Source organism: Myxocyprinus asiaticus, chromosome 4, assembly GCF_019703515.2.
Source record: "Myxocyprinus asiaticus isolate MX2 ecotype Aquarium Trade chromosome 4, UBuf_Myxa_2, whole genome shotgun sequence".
In the NCBI taxonomy this organism is placed as follows: Eukaryota; Metazoa; Chordata; class Actinopteri; order Cypriniformes; family Catostomidae; genus Myxocyprinus; species Myxocyprinus asiaticus.
Genome location: NC_059347.1, coordinates 4,635,228 through 4,650,541, shown reverse-complemented (window position 1 = coordinate 4,650,541; position 15,314 = coordinate 4,635,228). Strand labels below are relative to the sequence as shown.

The 15,314-nt window shown below is 40.7% G+C and overlaps 1 protein-coding gene across 1 annotated transcript in view; it reads left to right on the top strand.

Annotated features, from left to right (window-relative positions):
• pappaa (pregnancy-associated plasma protein A, pappalysin 1a) overlaps nt 1-15,314 on the top strand; it is a 245,529-nt gene that overhangs the window by 20,941 nt on the left and 209,274 nt on the right. The window contains exons 4-6 of the mRNA XM_051690455.1: nt 8,522-8,667; nt 8,909-9,202; nt 11,556-11,748. Coding sequence (XP_051546415.1) covers nt 8,522-8,667; nt 8,909-9,202; nt 11,556-11,748 — 633 coding nt within the window. The remainder of the gene's footprint in view (nt 1-8,521; nt 8,668-8,908; nt 9,203-11,555; nt 11,749-15,314) is intronic.

Sequence of the window (15,314 nt, the reverse complement as noted above, 5' to 3'; positions counted from 1 at the left end):
CATTCACCCCTGGCTTTGGATGTGTGCCATTTTTGGGCATCCTGTTGATGTGCAATGAGAAAAATGTCTGTTGTGGCTTTGGTCCAGAGATTAGTAACAGGTGAAAGGTGATACTACATTATTAGGCAAATTACTTCCTGTTTTTGGCCGTTTAGACGTCTTTGGTCCATGTTGCGTTCATATATCAATCAAACCGCACCAGAGTTTGTTTGGTGCACACCAAGGTTCGGATGGCAGCGTTCACACTTGTTCAAATGAACTGCACTAACAGAACAATCGCACCAGAGTTCGTTTTAATCGAACCAAACCTGCCAAGTGTGAAGTGCTGGAGCCCTTAAACATAACAGATGTTAATGGTTTTGCCCTTAATGGAGTGCTCTGGTGTAAAATGGGCTCTTAACACGTAATGTTAAAGACACTATACCCTCATAAAAGCACCTGTCTCTGGAAAGGCACTTACATGTGCACACCTGCTGCATGTCTTTCCATGTATTGGTCTGCTAGCTTGCAGCTAAAAGGTTCATGAGAATCAGACTGGGGAAAGAGAGAGCAAGGAAGTGACTGATCCTCAGGGGTGTAAAAAGTACTAAGTCCAAGTATCTAGCCAAAAATATACTTGAGTGAAAGTAAAAAAAAAGTATTCACATTAAATTGTACTTAAGTATTAAAAAGTAAAAAGTGACTTTTTTCCTAGCTAGAATGTATTCAAGATATGAGATGTTGTTAAATTCGATTGGTTTGTTAAGTCGCCTTTTTTCACTGTCTTTGATGACTGTCATATTTCTCCCCGAGTGGCATTCACAACCTGGTCAACCTGATTTTTATTTGGCCTATTGTACATAACACAGAAGTTTCCTGGTGAAATTAATACTAGAGGTGCTGAAACAACAGTGACTTGTATCCCCTTTCACTCAAATCACAGTGAAACTTTACTTTTCGCCCTGTTCCTCACACAATGATATCTTTTTACATATAATCACTTACTTCAGCAGATGATACATTTTAAAATTTGCATTACATAACCAACTACATTTACAAGCTTCTTTAAATGTGATCAAATTGTGTGGTAGCTCAACTGATAGAGTGTTGCATATGCAATACAAAGGACCATGGTACGAATCCTGAAAAGCATGCAAGGCGACACGTGAGCCAAAAGTGTTATAGAAACACCACAAAATGACGTGGTTGCTTCAGAAATTGTGTTTTTCATGTCACATTTGCTTTTTTATGACACTATCAGTTAGGTTTAAGTTTAATGTTTAGGGTTGGGAGGTCGGTTTTGCTGATTTAAATCTCGATAAAACAGTAACCTTTAAAATTTAATCTGTTCAGGAGAACAGTTCACTCGCTTTTAGTGCCACACAGTGGACATTTCACTTTGGAAATGCCCTGAAACGTGTAATGAACCACATAATTTTATTTTGCAACATTCCCACAGTCACGCATGTTCGTTGCAATGGAGAAGGCACTCATGAATTGCAATGTCAGAGTGCCCAGCCCCTTGAGAAATAGAGAAAGATAAAAAAAATTCAAAAAATGCTTTGAATAAAGTTAGTAATGTTATTGGTTTTGTGAATTGTTTTCTGAGGTTTGCTGCCAAACCTTGCTGTTGAGCAGATGGATAAATTCAATAAAATTCATAATTAATATTTGCTCAGATTCCATTATTTTTATTATCATTATTATTTTCATCATTATCATTGCTGGTTTTACAGTTATTATTATAATTAATAGTTGCCCAACAACAACAAAAACAATAATAATTCAGCAAATAGGGAATAGAAATTAATATATATGATTTAAATATGAAGACAAGTGTAGAAATTAATGACGTACACATTTAATTTCAAAATACTTTTATATATATATATATATATATATATATATATATATATATATATATATATATATAGTGAATGATAATTTTTTACTTCATAACTGTCCAATCTGTAGAAGTAGCAGGCATTTAGAATAAAGTTTTGGACAAAAACTGTCAGTGTTTCTCACTTTGTTCTCATAGTTTTGAATGAATACATCACATTCAGTCGGGCGGTCACACACGGTCTAGTCGCACAAATATTTCAACGTATCCAAAGCTCAAATCAGATCCCAAATTTGGCCTCTGCAGATGGTCAGAACTTCACACAACAGATCGGGTGACACTCCATTTAAAAATCATGACCTCTGGTCTGTCATCTGTCAGGTGGCATCAGTCCAGTAAGACAAAAGAAAATGATCTGCAAATATGTAGTAAGTACTTTTCAAGTTTAAATCAAATTGTAAGGAGTAAAAAGTACTATTTTTCCTTTGGAAATGTAATTAAGTAAAAGGACAAGTATTCTGTTTAAATTGCACTCGAGTAAAGTACAAATCCCAAAAAAATAATACTTAAGTATAATACTTAAGTATTTTTACTCAAATACTTCACACCCCTGATGATTCTTGAGAGGGATGTTAAAGGCATAGTTCACCCAAAAATGAAAATTCAGATATTGTTTACTCACCCCTGTGTTGTTACCCCTTTCACCCCTTTCTTTCTTTTTCTTAACACAAAGAGAGAAATTGTGAAAAAAAAATATATATATATATATATTGTGCTCAGTGATGTCCTCTTCAAACTTCAAAAAGACGCAAATGATACCAGAAGCTTTAATGAATTATTCTATGAGATTCATGATTTTTCTGAAAGCATACAATAAGGTTTGGTGAGAAACAAACCAAACACTCATGTATTATTTAGTGAAAATGTTGACCGACCGTTGCTCTGCTCTGCGCGTTCATGAGATTGCACCAGAGCAATACGAGATGCATATGCGAGATGGGGCTTTCAAGCAAAAAACCATTTTGTTTATCTAAAAACAGGTCCACCACAGTGATAGAAATGACAGAACACAACATAACTGCACAGAAACCAGAGAACCAAACTTACTAAATGTGTCTGATGAGTAGTTGGATTAGTAGAATAGAGGACTCGGAAATCAAAGTAAGAGGGATTGAAGAGGCTGAGGAAGCCACAGACACACCATGTCCTAACTAGGGGTGTGATGGTTCAAATTTCTCATGGTTCGGTTTGTATCACAGCTTTAGAGTCACGGTTTCGGTATGGTTCGGTATTTGTTATGTTCAGGCGGAAAAAAAACTACTGACAAATCCAAAGTAAAAATATTCTATTTGGTAACAGACACTTCAAGAGATTCACTTCAAATCACCATGGTTTTACTACAGTAACCATAGATTAAACATTGTATTTGTAGTAAAATCATAGTAACCACAAAATTAACATTGTTACTGTCATGGTTACAATACTATAGTAAAATCAAGGTTACTATATGGAAACTACAGTATTACTGTTGTAAAAAATGGTTAATTGTATCAAAACTATGATTTCTGCCAAGAAAACAATGGTGACAGCAGTCATTGTTACTTCAGTGATGGCTATTACAGTATTACTATAGTAAAACCATGGTTTCTATATGGCTACTACAGTATTATTACATAAAACCATGGTTAATTCTATCAAAACCATGACTTCTGCTAAGAAAACCATGGTGACAACAGTCCTTGTTATTACAGTCATGGTTACTACAATATTACTATAGTAAAACCATGGTTAATTTTCGTTAGGGTCCTTAATTAAAAAGAAGACCTTTCTCTATTTACTAACTCAACATTTTAAATTAATACCTGCATTATTATGCTACATGCATCAACATAAAGTGCATTTCAAACTCAACTCAACGTATATTCAATGTTCAGAATCTGTACATCACTACAGAAAAAATAAACTTGCTATTAAATTGAATATGAGAATGGATGTTGTGACGCGACTCAAGTATTTTAATCATACATGGAAATCCCACATCTTCATCAACGGAGTAATGGCAACATAACTTTGGATATGAACACCCCAAGCGCTTTAGTTCTTGCTTCATGTCTGTCTGAACTAGCACCGTGTTCCAGCTTAAAGACGTAAGGGAGTGTGTCTGTGTGCAGTTTCGGGCTCACCTGCGGCTCTATGCGCGCCATGTGCTATATATCCTTGGGTGATGTCAGCGTAAATTGCTAATCAAATATCGATGTATTACCAGTATTCGGCACTCATGTCGAGCAATGTCTGCAAACAGTGCCTGTTTTGTAAAACATTTTTGATCATCGCTGTTGTAATTGACTGCATAAAGAAAAAGTTCACAGACAGGAGACTTAAATGATTCAGGGGCTTCTCTCTTAAGGCTTGTTTTCTCCGCTTGCCATTTTGCCAACTAACGCATGCAGAACTGTGATGTCATCAAATGATTTAACATACACTAACAGTTAATAGGACAGCTTCTCTCTGTAGACAGTGAAACCACGTGAAACATAGGTGGAGTGTGTCCATCTACAGAGCCATACAGGTGCATTAGCAGAGGTTACGACTGAATGTCTATTTGCTGCTTTATTTTCTTCGCCAAACTCTATAATCCAGATGCGTTTTTAAACTAGAGATGAACCGCAGAGCAAATGCTTACCGAACCATGGCTGGCGAACCCTACGGTTCGTATTTTTACAGAGAACCGTTACACCTCTAGTCCTAACCTCTCAGCAAGCGACACGCGATTAAAAGTATATTTTCTGTGTTAATCAGAGTTTTTGTCCTAACCAGCCATGACGAGCAATGGGACATTCTGTCGATCGCTTGGTTTCTCTTCTCAGCATTGCGCCGGGTAACCCCATCTGCTGTGAACTGGCACCATCCAAAATTGTTCTCATAACAGTACATTGAAGCCAGCATCTCATGAGCCAGTTAAAAACTACTTGATTTTGAGAATGTTACACCTACCGATTGTTTTCACTGAGGTCTCACTCTCTTCAGGCGGAGGTCTGTCACACACACACACACACACCGGTTCAGAATGGAGAAGAGGTGACATACATTCCCGCCTCCTCTATCTCTCTGAGTTGGATCGAGTACTCCGTTTCGAACTAACGAGGCTGGGCATAGAAATGCATCTATTCTCCGACTACAAACACATCAGACAGGTTTAGTAAGTTCGGTTCTCTGGTTTGTGTGCAGCTGTGTTGTGGTCTGTTGTTAGTATTCGCTGTGGCGGACCTGCTTTTAGATAAACAAAACAAGTTTTCGCTTGAATGCCCCCTCTTGTAAGCGAGGGGCTGCGTGAACTGTTGCTCTAGTGCAGTCTCATGAATGCGAACAGGATGGCAAAAAATTTGTTTTTGGTTTGTTTCTCACCAAACTTCATTGAATGCTTTCAGAACAATCATGAGTCTCATAGAATAATTTACTTCTGAATTATATTTTTGCATGTGTTTGAAGCTTGAAGAGGTGGTCACTATAAACTGCACAATAATTTTTCACAATTTCTCCCTTTGTGTTAAGAAAAGGAAAGTCATATGGGGTTATAACAACAGAGGGGTGAGTAAATAATGACTGAATCTTTGTTTTTTTGGGGTGAACTAACCCTTTAAAGTTAGCTGGAATGCTTCTACATTGACACAATCGAGAGAGCCTTAATTAACCTTGTAATATTAATGGGATGAAACCTAATGCTGATTTGACTTACATTTACATTTGTAAAACAGTGATATTTTCATGGCTTTAACCTTACTTAAAGGGCCAGGAGCCTATTGTTGGAAAGTCTATTCTTCTGAAAGGCTTCAGGATGACTCTATTTGGACCCTAGAGTTACACAAGCAGCAACTTTTTTTATTGTAGAAATCACTCTCAGAGCAACCACTCATCGGTATTCTTTTTACTTAACTGATACTTTTTTAAGTCCCTCTGTGTTATCCCTTTGGAGTGGTGTCTCATTACACCGAGATGTGAGGGGAAGTTAAATTTATGGGTGTGTCATAGTGAGTGTCAAAAAAAGTAATTTAGACATGAGTTTGAAGAGGCCCACCAATAAAAAAAATAAAAAAAAACACTCCAATGTGTTGCCACCCATGACCTTCCAGCATATGCACATCAGGCAAAGTCACAACCATCATGAATTATGTATTTGTGTAAATATGGATGAAGTCATAATCCACTAGTTCATACATATTACAGTTAAAAGCATTACAGTAAGACGCTGCCTGTTGGGTCAGTTTCACACACTTGCTTTATTTATATGGATGCAACCAAAGGGAAGGCTCTGAAGGGGGTTTTGGTAGTAATACAGTAATACAGCTCTCTTGTTTTCCTCATAAGTAAAAATTATGCCCCAAAACATCAAAGAAGAGTGAAAGTAAATGGGTGGAAATGTATTCACCTCCTTAATGGTTTGTCTCATGGAAAAAAATGAGTGTAGGGCAAGAGCTTTAGGTCAACTGCACACAGGGTATCTTAATGTGATTTGCTTATTTATTGCTAAGGAAGCAGGTGAAATCCGATGATGCAAGGATAATATCAATTTGTTTGCTTCAGTTGTACAAACATACCTCAGAACAGTCAACATAACTTTAATGATATAAATCAGCTTAAACAAACATAAACACACAGACACACACACACAGTGGCCACGCGTCTCTTTCTCTCGAACTGGTGCCTCCAGCTCGTCTTTATCCCCCTCCTGGCAGTTTAGGACAATTCAGTGCCAGGCGTGCGTCCTCACGGCCTGGCCATGCCCTCGTCCTCATTACACTCCTCCACCACCTGATTCAGGCCGGGAAAACCACCGGCATGACGTACTCCCCTCCCCTCCCTTCCTGGAGGGGAGGTGTTGCCCTTCTGGCCGTCCTTCTGCTGGCAGGTCTTCCCCGCCTCTCTGGAGCCCTGGGAGAGATGGGGGTAGGGAGAGGGGAGAGGGGAGTAGGGAAAGAGCGAGGGGGAGAGACAGAGAGAGAGAGGAGAGAGAGAGAAAACTTGCTCGCCGGTCCCCAGACATGCCGTTGCCTGGTCCTCAGCCACTCATCCGTTCCTCCGACTCCCGGTGGCTGGCAGCGGCGTCTCCATCCCCTGGTGGATGGCCGCGGCTCCTTCCATGGTGGGAATCGGCAGAACAGTCAACATAACTTTAATGACATAAATCAACTTAAACAAACATAAACACACAGACACACACAGAGGCCACGTGTGTCTCTCGAACTGGTGCCTCCAGCTCGTCTTTATCCCCTTCCCGGCTGATTAGAACAATTCAGCGCTGGACATGCGTCCTCATGGCCCAGCCACAACCTCCTCTTCATCACAACCTCCAAATAAAGAGAACATAAAATTCTGAGGAAATCATGACATTCTTTACAATATTTGTAAATATTTGTACATGTTTCTGGCTTCTGTATACTAACACTGCTTGCCTACAATTTTCTCTTTTATTGAGAATAATTTCAAAGCTTTGTGGAGCAGAAAAGTCAATCCACCTTCATATTTATAAAGTCATACACTGGTGGCAAAAAGTTAGGAATAATGTACATATTTTGCTTTTATGGAAACAAATTGGTACTTTTATTCACCAAAGTGGCATTCAACTGATCACAATGTAAAGTCAGGACATTAATAATGTGAAAATTTACTATTACAATTTGAAGAAAATGTTCTGCTTCAAAGAGTTCTTATACTCCAGCTAGGCTTCCTAATCAACCAATCGGCCCGGTTGCAAGGGTGGGTAGAGTCACATGGGTTACCTTCCTCATGGTCACTATGTGGTGGTTGTGGTGGAGATTTGTCCTCTGCCACCTGGACTGAGGCGGGTCACTGCGCCACCATGAGGAATTAGAAAGCACTGGGAATTGGACGTGCCAAATTGGGGAGAAAAGGAAATAAAATCCCCCCTCCCCGAAAGAAGATTAATTCATTAGTGAATTGGGCATCACTAGTTCTGATTTTAAGCAGCCATAAAAAATATGGGACGCGCCATGATCGCTGAAATATTCTTGGAGAAAATGTTTCTCAGGTCAGTTTGGAGCTTCAGAGCGCTAATTGTATGCACACAAACAATATGGTATGCTCATGCATGGCATGCAGGGACAATTCACCTCATGTTCAATTAACTGGTTTAATTGAGTTTAACTGAGTTTAATATTTTACCCAATATGTTAAGACATGTATATTTGGAAGACATGAAAATGTACTGCATCGTTCAAATTACCCATTAAAATTCGATGTTTTTTACTTAGGAAGGTTGATTGATTGATTTTTTTTTCACATAGGCTTACATCTAATTATGCAAAGGGGTGAAAGCAGGATATTTAATTACATAACCTTTGACTCCACAGGTACAGTTTGGATAAAGAAGTCGTGATTGCGCAGATTGACTGAATGACTTTCGTAATACAGCTCCTTGTTTGAAACACAATGATTAAACAGATGACACATAGGCATGGAAATTAGGGTATTTCAAAGTCAATGAGAGAAAATGGGAGTAGGTAAAAGGCATGAGGCTCTTTGCTGGCTCTCCTGTTTTAATTACAAGTTTTGCAGGTATCTAACTCCCTCCACACTTGACATCCATTCAGCTGCAAAGAATTGTTAGTGTTTTCTTCCCTTAGCTTTGTATTCTGTTACTAATGTTAAACGGAAACCCCTGTGTCTTCATTCCTGGCTCAGGGCCTATCTGGACATAAAGGAGCTAAAAGAGATTCTCAAGCTGGACGGTTCCACGCACCTCAATATCTTCTTTGCCAATTCCTCCGACGAAGACCTGGCTGGAGTCGCTACCTGGCCATGGGACAAGGATGCGCTGACACATCTAGGTACAGACAAATTACGCAGTCTAGGTCAAGAGTTTGAGTTTGCGTTCTTGCAGTCATTTCATGCTGAGTTGTTTTTTTAAGAATGTCTTAGCACACTATGTTACACCTATTCCCACTACCCCATCTTCCTCATCTTATGTCTTGGTCAATGGCCAGCACAACTTATTCAATTTATAAATAGCGCGTAGAGGGATTTGACTAGGAAGTATAAAATAATTTCACTGCACTTTTCCTTTCTTAGGTGGAATTGTTCTGAATCCTTCTTTCTATGGTACATTTGGTCACACTCATACCATGATCCATGAGATCGGTCACAGTTTGGGACTATACCATGTGTTCAGGGGGATCTCTGAGATTGAGTCCTGTAATGATGCGTGTTTAGAGACTGAGCCCTCGCTAGAAACCGGAGATCTGTGTGCCGACACCAACCCGACTCCCAAGTACAAGCACTGCAGGGACCCTGAGCCGGGCAACGAAACATGTGGCAATCGCAACTTTGATCACACGCCATTTAATAATTACATGAGTTATGCAGGTAAGAAACTTTTCATGGAAACATACAATCTCAATCACAAAGCCTCACACACAACAGAAATCACACAAAGGACTGGTGTAAAGGTCTAAAGTTGTCTTCACACTGACAGAGTTTGAATCAATGGAGTTTAAAGTCACTGTATTGTTGTACATTCTACTGTATATTATCCAACTGCATTATCCAACTGTTTCAGGAGACAAATCGTGGGAACTCCACTATCGACACTTTAATAGTGGATGCCACATCATGTCGCTGTCCATCTGAATAAAACTAAATTTTGGTCAACTTTATCACAGCGTCAACGGTTGCCATCACTCATGTCACTCAAATTGTCAACTCTTTGAGTGACATTGCTGTAAATCGCTGTTGCTGTGCACAAACCTTTGTGAGCCAACAAGATCTGAAGTGAATTACAACATTACAAATTTTGATTTGAAGCAAAACAATTATTTGAAAATCGGACAAAAAGACAAAGGTACAAGACAAGGTGTCTTTCAAGAGGGCATAAACTTTAATTCCATTAAGCATTGTGAATGACATAATTGAATTAAAAACAATAGAAAAATATTAAACTATTTATTTAGTTGTTGATTGAAGTATAGAAACAATATTTTTTATAGTTTTATTGCAAAATATTCAGATATATACCAATATTTCAGAAGTTTGAGAATGTCGAGAGACGTCATTCGAAATGGCGGTCACTGCAGAGTTCATTTGGTGCACTTTTTGGCTGCAATCCTCTAATTGGTAAATTGTTTCCCTTGAGGATCAGGGGTAGTATAGTTTGTACCAAGAAGTGTGTTATTAAACATTAAGTTTGAAAGTTTGAATAAAGTTGAACTAATGTGGATTAATGGCTACAACAGAAGCATGTACCATCGATTAACAACCTCGCTTTAAAGGCTTATAATATATAGAGACCCGAGCATGACTGCTGTGTGCATTTTTATTTATTTATTTGTAACTATTAGCACCGAATAAACATGAAAAAAATAAAAATAAAAATAAAAATAATAATAAAGATAAACAATGTATAGCAAGTAGTTTTCCTAAAAAATGATATTTGTATGTGTGACATGTGGGACTAAGTTGGGAAATTTTAAATAATACCAAGCTATATAAAGTTTTTTAAAATTTTAAAATTTTATTTTTTTATTAGATTGTTTAATGGCTATTCATGATTTTGAGACGTTACAGACATTAAAGCTGTTTTTTTGTAAAGCTGCTTTGAAACAATGTATATTGGGAAAATAAATAAAACTATAAATAAAAAAACTTTACAAATTAAAAGTATGTTTATGTTAATTTTTTTTTTTCTACTATAGCAAATGAATAAATAAATAAATAAATAAATAAATAAATAATAATCTTAATGTTCTCTCTTTGCACTGTCAAAAAAACTAGTGATAGCCATTGCTGAAGCATTTTACCAATCAGAAATTAGTAATGGCCAGCATCATCCAATCACTGCCAACCATGTTAAAATAAAATTATATTTAATTTAAAATGATCTATTTAGTGAATGACTTATCCTCCAGTGTGCTGTCTGTCTGCACTGGTAAATGCACCTTATTTTAATCGTAACTCCATATAAAGCCTCTGAAAGCAAATTGATTTTCTCCATGTGAAAATGCACAAGTAAATATAGAATTTCTATTGAAAAACTAGCGCTATTGTCCACTATTGTGGTCATTGTGTTTAACAGTGTGCATTTTCGTGCTAAAATTGCTAAAATTTAATAAACTGCATATTGGATGAAACTAAAGATTCTAATATTTTGACAGAAACAGGTTTCAAAGTAAAAACTTAATTAGGTTTCATACCAGATGTACATTTGTTGGCATTTCTCCCAAACACAAACTTTGCTGTGATCAGCGCCATGTTGTTTTGTCACATGACTCTGTGCGTTGAAAGTTTAATCCTTTACTGATAGCCCAGAATGGTTTAGTTGGTTTAAATGAATTTAGATTATGCATAGCCAAAACACAATGTCCGAGCAGAAGGATGTGGGATTGCACAAGTTTAAAAATAATTTTGCCTATGGAAAAATTTAATGGGATTTTTTACTACCATAACCTGACTGTTGTGATAATTAGATTGCTTTTAACCATCCAGTCAATTAACAATGGATAAAATCTTGCCCTACATTTTTTTTCTCATTGAATATCCTATTTCACTCGAAAAATTTCACATTGTATAAGTAAAATGGCTTACGACTGCTATTTCATTTTTACTTTAATGTATCAGCTATACATTTGGTGTTTTATCTTCTCTGCAAGAAGATACCCTTGCATGTGCTATGGCCTACCAATAATCAGGCAAAATAAGTGAATTTACACCCTCTTTTCCCCAGATGATGACTGCACTGATTCCTTCACACTCAACCAGGTGGCTCGCATGCACTGTTATCTGGACCTCATCTACCAGACATGGCAACCCAACTACAGGCCACCTCCTGTCCCTATGGCGCCCCAAGTGGTAGAACAGGGACAAGACTTCATTACTCTTGATTGGTTTCCTCCCATCTCTGGCCACTTTTATGACAGGTGAACTGAGGCTGCAATGACATAGTGTATACATTAATTGTGGTTGTATGTAGCAAAACAGACATGGGAAATGTGATGTGCTCTCCAGGGATATGCAATTTGATATATGAAAAGTCATGGGGACCCACTTTATATTAGGTGACCTTAACTAATATGTACTTAACCATTTGATACAATGTACTTATTATGTACACACGTTGTTGCATTGCAGTTACATTTAAAGTATTTGTATGTAATTACATTTGTAGTTACACTGTTAACTGTACCCATAACCTTAACCCAACCCTTACCCCACAACCTAACTCAAACCCCTAATCCTAACCCTAACTTTACTCCTAAACCTACCCATACCTCAACCTCAGTAGCAGCAAATGTGGGAATTTTGCAGAACAACATGTAGTTACACATTAAACACATAGTCTTGTATGTATTTAATGTTAATACATAGTAGTTAAGGCCACCTAATATAAAGTGTGACCAGTCATGGAATATAAATCTGGAAGCAGGGAGAGAGGAGACATGTCCAAACGTGTTCTGTTTTTAGAAATATTGAAAGAGGAGAAGTTGGACACATTTTGTAATTGTTCTTGGGTACAGTAAAACAGCAAAACAACCCAGAATTTGCAGTCTCTGCCAAACAGACACGTTTTTCAATCACTAACACATGCTGTCAATTAATAGTATTGTTTCCAACCTGTGTTTAACTTGCCATGTCGTAGATACAGTGGAATTTATTCAAATTGCTTTCCAAAATTATCTCATTGGCTCAGGATACATTTCATGACTCAGAGCTGTGATATTTTGTATAATTTTTGAACGCAGTCAGTGCTATTTATTTGTGGCCCAGCAGATATTCCATTAGGGACTGTTATGTGAGTGACAGGTGGAATCCACTGAGGCGAACAGTTGGGGAAGCTCCTCAAAGGAGCATGTTCAGACATGCAAGTCTCAGGCTTGCTGCTTGCATCATGTGGCTGCATTTGTTTTATGCATACAACATTCAAACACAATACCCTGATTGTTTGATCAAAAACACGGTTTGACATTTCCCTCTGGCTTAAGTCCTCAATGACTCATTGGGGCTGATACTGGAATTCTCACACCTGTACATCCACAGTACACAAAATTTATGATATCAGCTGTGGGTGGGAATCAGTTCCTTTATAAAAAAAAGACAATTGCTTCTATTAGTGCTTCTTGAACGTATGCATTCTTCCAACGATGTTGTCATGTGTATTTTGTTAATTCAAGTTCGCTATCTGTCACTCACTCGACGTTGTGTCAATGTAGTGACACTAGGGGTCACTCTAGGGAGCCCGAAAAACCTCTGGTCTTTGATAAAAGGCCAATGAAAATTGGTGAGTGGTGTTTGCATGCCACTCCCCTGGACATACGGGTATAAAAGGAGCTGGTATGCAACCACTCATTCAGATTTTCTCTTCGGAGCCAAATGGTCATGCTCATTGAGCTGAATTCTCACGACTGTTCATTGACCTCTGCTGGATCTGACGGCGCATTTCAGCGGCTTCTCCCTCCTCTGCACTGGTGCACTGCAGAGAACGCCCCTGGGTGCTTCGGAAGAAAAAAAGAGAGTATATTTTCCTGAAAGAGTATATTTCTCTAAAAGATCGGCACACATGGAACGTCTTTTTAAAGATGTGTCTTTTTAAAGATGCCTTTCCGATTGTGTGTTATTCCTGGTTGCGGTCATTACCTCTCAACTTCAGACGGTCACGATCGCTGCCTTTTGTGTCTGGGCGCGACCCACACGGAGGCAGCATTCGTGGATGATTCATATTCTCACTGCGAGAACATGACCATGGCAATGTTGTGGTTCGTAAGAAAGCAAGCCACCCCAGCGGCTCCCCACCTCAGTCCTTCTACCTACGGGTTTGAGGCCAGCACGGCTAGCACTGGGGGCGATTTAGGGACCCCAATGGGACCATCTCTGCCGGGTATCTCCCCGCTGACCTCCCATTCCCCAGCACGCTCTTCTGCCCTGATCGGGCTTCTGGATGTGTCTGCCGGCTCGTCTCACGGTGAGTTCGACCTCTTGTTCAGAGCCCGCGAAGCTGATGAGCTCTCAAGTGCAGCATCGGAGAGCGGGCTTGTCCAGTCGGATGCAGAAGCCTCAGCTGGGCTCCCCCCTTTGGGGACGATTGCCCAGTCACAGGCGGATGCAGAGATGATGGACATGCTTTCCCGGGTGGCCGCGAGCATCGGGCTAGAGTGGAACCCTCTGCTCTCCCCTGAACCCTCGCGGCTCAATGATTGGTTCCTGGGCTTGCGGCGCCGCTCAAAGCAGCCGTGCCCCGCTCCAGTGCCTTTCTTCCCGGAAGTGCACGAGGAGCTGACAAAATCGTGGGAGGCACCTTTTACTGCCCGGTCCCTATTTTTCTGTTCCCCCGCCCTCACTACCCTCGATGGCGGGGCGGCCAGGAGCTATACGGCGATTCCCCCGGTGGATAAGGCGCTTGCGGTGCACCTATGACCGCAGAGCGCCGCCACCTGGCACAGACGCCCAAAGCTCCCATCCAAGCCCTGTAGGTTCACGTTGTCCCTGGCGGCCAAAGCCTACAGCGCTGCTGGACAAGCTGCCTCTGCCCTGCACGCCATGGCTCTCCTGCAGGTCCACCAAGCCAAGGTGCTAAAAGAACTGCACGAGGGTAGTTCCACCCCAGATCTGATGCAGGAACTGCACGAGGGCGACTGACCTCACTCTCCGAGCAACGATGGTCACGGCATGTCACGGGCAGACGATGTCCACATTAGTGGTCCAGGAGCACCACCTTTGGCTCAACCCTGGTCAAGATAGGTGAGGCCGACAAGACACGGTTCCTTGCTGCCCCCATCTCCCAGGCTGGCATATTCGGCGACACCGTCGAGGACTTTGCCCGGCAGTTCTCGACGGTGAAGCAGCAGATGGAGGCTATCCGGCATATCCTGCCCCAGCGCGGCTCAAGATCCCACACCCCATCTGCTCATCACCAAGGGTGTCCCCCTGCAGTGACTGAAATGGCTCCGCCGCAGCCCGCCCCTTCGGCCCGGCCCCGGCATGGAGCCCACCGCAGGAAGCAGATGCCACCTGTCTCATGGCCGGCCACCAAGAACCCACAAAGGTCGTCAAAGCACCCCTGAGACAGGTGACCCAGGGTCAACGAAACCCACTGCATTGGTAGCTGGTAGTAAGACCACTCCATCCCCTGGTGGAGGGCCAGGTGGAGAATCTTTTGTTGCTTTTTCATTTGATTTCGCCGCATGCCAAAGTGGCTGCGGTACCCAACAGTTCAGCAAAAGAGCGGTTTCCTCCTTCCCTGTTTCACATACCCAGTGTGCACGGTTGTCATCACGACCACCGTCCACCTTTTTTCCCTTGCAGGATTGGCGCTCCAGTGGTGGTCTTCCTGCCCCTGCGCGCCCAGCTGTGGCACACATCCGCCCCCGATGTGACAGTCTCCACGGGTTGCAAGGACAGGCCTCTTCCTCCCCTGTCCCAGGCTGTTCCGGGGGTGGTCACAAGGAGCCAGGTAAGTGCTTCAATGTCCCTAGACTCAGCACGGCCACAA